The 6003-nt window shown below is 37.1% G+C and overlaps 2 protein-coding genes across 2 annotated transcripts; one reads left to right on the top strand and one right to left on the bottom strand.

The window, feature by feature from the left end:
* The first annotated feature begins 2322 nt into the window (after positions 1 to 2322).
* On the top strand, positions 2323 to 3899 carry LOC149384498 (uncharacterized). Its single transcript, XM_089628637.1, has 6 exons — positions 2323 to 2412; positions 2549 to 2678; positions 2747 to 2916; positions 2998 to 3289; positions 3396 to 3562; positions 3657 to 3899. Exons 1-6 carry the CDS (start codon positions 2379 to 2381, stop codon positions 3803 to 3805), a joined length of 942 nt encoding a protein of 313 aa, XP_089484763.1. The 5' UTR covers positions 2323 to 2378; the 3' UTR covers positions 3806 to 3899.
* A 64-nt stretch (positions 3900 to 3963) lies between these two features.
* Positions 3964 to 5466, bottom strand: LOC149384497 (autophagy-related protein 8i-like). The gene is made up of 5 exons (XM_089628638.1): positions 5205 to 5466; positions 5073 to 5128; positions 4688 to 4740; positions 4459 to 4577; positions 3964 to 4372 (listed from the first exon to the last, which is right to left on the bottom strand). The coding sequence occupies exons 1-5, from the start codon at positions 5245 to 5247 to the stop codon at positions 4284 to 4286; spliced, it is 360 nt and encodes a 119-aa protein (XP_089484764.1). The 5' UTR covers positions 5248 to 5466; the 3' UTR covers positions 3964 to 4283.
* Positions 5467 to 6003: the final 537 nt, after the last annotated feature.

The following is a 6003-nucleotide window of genomic DNA, read 5'->3' as shown; positions in this document are numbered from 1 at the left end:
GTGAGATTGCTATGTTTTATTTTTAGAAATATTTAAAAAGAACAAGTCAACAACCAATGTTCTTTTAATTTGATTTGCTTTTTTTTTTTTTTTTTTTAATTCCTTATTTATTTCTACAATAACTCCTCTCTCTCTCTCTCTCTGTCTATCTTTGAGCGAGCCCGAGCAAAATAGCAAAGTCAAACGTTGTAATTGTCAAAATAGCCAACTTTTGGTTTATTTTTAATGTGTAGCCAAATATACCACATTAACGGTAAAAAATACAAATTTTCCCTTCATTTAAATAATATCAAATCAAAATATTTGGAAGATTCCCGCGTCCAAAAAAGAAAGAAATGAAATTGGAATCGCGTGAATAAATGCCAATTAAAACAGATCCACCGTGATAAATGCATATCTAACAAATCCACCGTGATAAATGCTTATCTTTCAAACACGCAACCAAACCTACACCGCACGAGAAAAAATTCAAAAACAAAGTCAGACAAAAAAATTTGAAGCGAGACCGACGATTGAAATTAACAGATATTAACAGAAATTAACAGGATTGAAAACAAGAATTAACAGAAATTAACATGATTGAAAACAAGATCTTTAACAGGATTGAAAACAAGAATTAACAGGATTAAAAACAAGAATTAACAGAAATTAACAAGAATTAACAGAAATTAAACAAGAATTAACACCAGATCGTCAAACAGCAATTAACAAGAATTAACATAAATTAACAGGATTGAAAACAAGAATTAACAGAAATTAACATGATTGAAAACAAGATCTTTAACAGGATTGAAAACAAGTATTAACAGGATTGAAAACAAGAATTAACAGGATTGAAAACAAGAATTAACAGAAATTAACAAGAGTTAACAGAAATTAAACAAGAATTAACACCAGATCGTCAAACGGCAATTAACAAGAATTAACAGAAATTAACATGATTGAAAACAAAGAATTTCACACTCTGAAATTCGACAAAGATATGGAAAATTCAAAGACTAATTACCTGAGACGAAATCCGACCTCCGACTCCGCGAACTCGGCAACGAACTCGACTACTCGATCGGAGCTCGGAGCGGCGGCGAGGGAGTTGGCGAAGGGCTCCCATGCCCGGTCGAGCATCCCGCCGGAGGGATAAGCGATCGTGATGTCGTTGTCAGAGACCTGGTTGTGCTACGCCGTGATGGCGATCCCGATCACGGATCGTGTCTTGAGCGCCCTCAGCGAGGCAAGTATTCCGGAGCGGAAGACCGTCGATCGGAGCAGCGACGTGTCGGCGTGGGATCCCGACGTGCCGTACGACGGCGTGAAGTTGGGCGGGGGAGGGAAAAGCTTAGAGGATTCGAGGAGGAGCGATCTCTGCGCGGCTTCCATGGCTGCTCTAGTGGAGAGAGAGAGAGAGAGAGGATTCGAGGGCTAACTGCCTCTTATCTCTCGCTGAGGTGGACGGTTAATACTCTTCGTATGGTTCCTGAACCGTCAGGGTGTGCGTTTTAGAGTTTGAAACATGTTTTCTTTTGGTTTTGACTAGTCTTTGACCCATGTTCTTCTCTTCTCTCTGAAGTTCTGATCGGTGGGTTTCGTTCTTAACTTATGAACGGTTCGTTCCTTTTCAATGGATGGCCCTTGGGTTTACTTAACCTGAGCTCGGTGCTGGATTCCTCTTGCTGCTCGGGAGTCCGACTATTCTACTCGGTGTCCGACTAATTTATCCCGTAACAGAGTGGCTGCTTCAAGCAGAGTTGGAGGCGACGAAAGCGAGGGAGGCTCTGCGTTTTCGTCGGTGAAGATCGACTGTGAAGATCTCATAATATTTTTAGGTAATTTTTTAATCTATTAATGGAAGAGTGATTTATTGTAATATTTTCTATTTATTTATTTTATTTTTGTTATTTAATTTATATTTGATAACCCTTCATTTTAGTGAATGATATTTTTGTCTGATCAAATTGATTAATGTGGTTTACTGACTATTTTGTAAAATGAACTAAACATTGCCTATTTTGACAAATTCTACTCGAGCTCCCTATTTAAAATTTCTTTATAATTTTCATTGTTATTTCCATCGATTACCGAATTTCAATTAATCGGCATTTGAACGGAGTTTCCTTGGCATAGATACTTTGTGGTAACTTCGTGCTCAACAACTCCTACAAACAAACAAAGCATGTTTTTTTACACTTCTCAAGACACGAAAATTGAAAGTCCTTTAAGTTGGGAATTGATACTTGTGCCATGAAAATTGAAATCCTCTTAAAGCAAAGGATCACACTTTCTTTTTTCCATCCTTATAAGAATGAAAAAAAACTTAACCGTGATTACCCAAACTAGTACAAAGCAAAGCATTTCCTTTCAGAGGCATTACAGTTATCGTTGCCATGTCAACTTTTAGCTTATGCGATTCCTCTGACGGTATATGTTATAAGACTCTGATTGGGTTCTGTAATATTTCCGCAAACTTTCGAAATCAGACTTTTCTGATCAAATGTGCTGCTAAAGAAAAAAAGTTAATCAGCCTTACTTTGTGTGTGTGTGTGTTCAATTGCAGGCATTTCCAGATCAATCTCAGAACTACCACCCACTCACTACACCCTTGAATTAGACTCGTTCTCATTGCTTTTGAAGCATTCGATTGAGAGATACGAATCAAGGGAATTCGAAGCCGGAGGATACAAATGGTAAATAACAAGTACAATTCTCATATAATCAATCACATGTGACACGTTTCTGTGTATGTTTATCTCAGGAACTTGGTTGTTTATCCAAATGGAAACAAGAGCAGGAACGTGAAAGAACACCTCTCACTCTACTTGGCTATGTCATCGTCAAATCGCCTCCAAAAGCGTTGGGAAGTTCATGCCATTCTCAGGCTGTTTATCCTAGACCAGAACAGTGATAACTACATGATTCTTCAAGGCAGCTTCTGAACCATATCCATGACAAATTTCATTGTTTAAGACAAGAGTGTCTGATTTTTTTTTTTTTTTTGCCCTTTAGATGTCGCGGGAAAAGAAAGGCGTTTCCATGAAATGAAGCGCGAGTTGGGCTTTGATCAGTTCGTCCCACTGAAAGCCCTCAACGACGCCAGCAACGGATTTCTCATGAACGACACTTGTTTTTTAGGGGCAGAGGTGTTTGTTTGCAAAGAGGGAGCCAAAGATCAAGGTGAGTGTCTGAGGATGATAAAGGACCCGATCGCCTACAAGCACACCTTTAGGTTCGAAAACTACTCCAAGATGGGTGATGAACCTGCTTACTCGACTAGATTCTTTTCCGGAGATCAGAGATGGTAATTAGAGTTAAATAATCTCTTCTTCATCGATCAGAAGACGATTGAGAACCTTCAGATTCTCATCATTTTAACTAGCTCTTATGGTGGATTGTGGTTTCTGCAGGGCAATAAAGTTTTTCCCTATTGGAAAAGGACCCGGACTGGGTACTCATATTTCGGTTTATTTGACTCTGTTTGACCCGGACGACCTACCTCCGGGTGGTAAAATATTTGTCGAATACACAATACGCGTCCTTAATCAAGTTAATTCAAACCATGTACTTGGTAAAGGTAAATTAAATTACTCGATAGCTCGACTCACGAAATTGAATGTTTGAGCCGTGCCCATTCTAACTTAAAAAGCTCCGATTTTCTGTTCTTGCAGCTACCAATTGGTTTGGCACCAGAGGTGAGCAACATGGTTGGGCTTCGTTTATGACACTTTACAAGTTCAAGAGCTTAGGTTACTTGCAAAATGACACTTGTGTCATTGAGGCAGATGTCACTATCCATGGAATTACCGACGATCTGTAAAAATCTGGTCGTGTTTATGTATACAGAAGATTTATTGTGTGAATATCGCTCTTCATTCATACAAAAATAAAGTCATTATTATTTTCTCTGGTTATTTACTTTTGACTTGAAACATAAGAAGAACTATAACAGGAACACAAACAAAACAAAAACAAAAGTTTAAATTGAAGAGCACGAATGAGAATTTTTTATTTACTTTTTGGCGATCACAATGAAACCTCCCACATATGACCTGCTCGTATTTCCGAATCTTTAATACTTGACAAGGGAAAACGTACGAACCAGGCCTCGCGAAGGTTTGAAATTTTTTTCAATTTTTTTTTTACAGAATGAACATGAAATGAAAGTACTTGAGAGTGCAAAGGCTTCGCAGAAGCTGAGTGTGATAGTCGAGTCAAGTTTATTTACATTTTTTTTTTCTTTTTAATTACAATGACTGAAAGACACGACAACGACGAACCCGTTGTGGATGAGGAAACTAACCAAAGGTCTTCTCGCTGCTGTAACACATGTACAGAAACCCGTCGTCTTCCTTGTAAGTCTCGTACACTTGATCCAAACAGCTCGCTGTAAAAAGTAAAAGACAACAAATTGTAACAAGTCTAAATAGAACAAATGTTGCTTTTTGAGACTCTTGGGCTTTCTTTCTTTACCCGTTTGAGGCAATGTGTTCTTCACAAACACGAAAAGCGCTTTCCCGGGGCTCAAATTCAGTCGAGTGCTTAGGACGTGGATGAACTGCCCAACAGTCATGTCTCTAGGAACAAGAAATCTTCAACGGGAAAAAAATTACAGAAAAAAAAAAAATTGAGAGATGAGATTGGCATTTATTCTAAAAAAATTTCACATTGACTGGGAAACTTATATATTTCCAAGACATACTTCTTTTTGTCCATTTCAGGCAGGTCTGTCCTTGAGTACTTTTCAATTATCACCTGCAAACAATGTGAATTCCGATTACTCACAATCCAATCGGAATCAAGATCTAAATCATGGATAAATCGAAAAAAAAAGAGAATATAATGTATTTCTATATGGCTCGGAATCAAAATATCTTCTTTCTTAGTTTTCAAATGTTTTCTTTAATAGCTTCTTCTTTTTTTTTTTTCATTCAATTCCAATGCTGTAACAATCTTATCCCGTAGAAAAGAAAACAAATCTATCTCTGATATTAAAATTATCTCGGAACTCCTAGATATTGAAATTCACATTATTTAACGACAAATAAAGAACGATCAAGTAACAAAATTAAAAAAAAAAGCTGTACAGGAATTCTGTCGGGGTATTTCGCAATGATGTTCTTCGATTCCTCAACCCGATCCTCTGCAATCAAAATCAACGCAAAGATTATAAATTGAAATCCAAGGAATTGGGAATCAATACAAACAAAACGACTAACCGTAAGAGAATTCTTGTTTGAATGACATGATCTTCTTTCCCATGTTTTCGCTTTCCTTCTTGATCTCAACGAGGAAAAATGGAAAGAAGAGGATTTCGGTATATAGAGAGAGATAGAGAGAGATAGAGGATAGGAGAGAGAGAGAGAGAGAATAGTTGGCAGAGCAAATCGTAACGTGTAATGCGTAAATAAGAGACACTTTGAGAAAAGTCAAGACGAGACGAACTACACAAAAACTCAACTAACAAACAAATCACCACAGAAGAAGAGAAGGGAAAAGAGAAGAGAAGTCGTTTTCTTGTTGCTAACTCTAATTTCTTTTTAAAAATTTGTGTAAGAGGTTTTTATTAAATTTAAAAACCAGATTGTCACGTCTTATAAGGAATCTATAATTCTGTAATTTTGGGTCAAACGTAATAGTCGCTATTATTAATTGATAATTTTTTGGTTTATACCATATACCCTGTTGGTTGGCTACTAGTAAGAACAAGACACGTGTAATATATGAGATTATTTACAATAATAATCTTCCTAAGACATCAAGTTTGGAATTTTATCTTGCACCGACAATCCCATGATCTCAGTGTCGTCGTACCTATTATTTTATTTCTCTTTATAGCATGGTCCCAATTATGGATGAGAGAGTTTATGGCTTTTCTTGGGTTTGGTGGGCCAAAAGGTAACTAAGTGGACTTTTGTTTAGGCAATAAAGGGTCTATTGGGCCGAAACAAGCTTCTTTAGGAAATGGGATTCAGATGGGAAAATGACAAATATAACATCTTTTTAGGGTCTATTTTG

The sequence above is a fragment of the Urtica dioica genome, chromosome 10, assembly GCF_054948205.1.
Source record: "Urtica dioica subsp. dioica isolate 48M chromosome 10, U.dioica_male_clone48M_v1_H2, whole genome shotgun sequence".
Lineage (NCBI taxonomy): Eukaryota > Viridiplantae > Streptophyta > Magnoliopsida > Rosales > Urticaceae > Urtica > Urtica dioica.
Note: the sequence above shows the minus strand (reverse complement) of the source record. Positions and strands in the feature narration are given on the sequence as shown.

Excerpts from the sequence above, each read along its gene's own strand:
- LOC149384498 (XM_089628637.1), top strand. The coding sequence starts at position 2,379 with ATGTCAACTTTTAGCTTATGCGATTCCTCTGACG. Across the intron at positions 2,679-2,746 it reads GAAGCCGGAGGATACAAATG|GAACTTGGTTGTTTATCCAA; the intron begins GTAAATAACAAG and ends TGTTTATCTCAG. Across the intron at positions 2,917-2,997 it reads TAACTACATGATTCTTCAAG|ATGTCGCGGGAAAAGAAAGG; the intron begins GCAGCTTCTGAA and ends TTTGCCCTTTAG.
- LOC149384497 (XM_089628638.1), bottom strand. The coding sequence starts at position 5,247 with ATGGGAAAGAAGATCATGTCATTCAAACAAGAATTCTCTTACG. Across the intron at positions 5,129-5,204 it reads CAAACAAGAATTCTCTTACG|AGGATCGGGTTGAGGAATCG; the intron begins GTTAGTCGTTTT and ends TTTTGATTGCAG. Across the intron at positions 4,741-5,072 it reads AATACCCCGACAGAATTCCT|GTGATAATTGAAAAGTACTC; the intron begins GTACAGCTTTTT and ends CATTGTTTGCAG.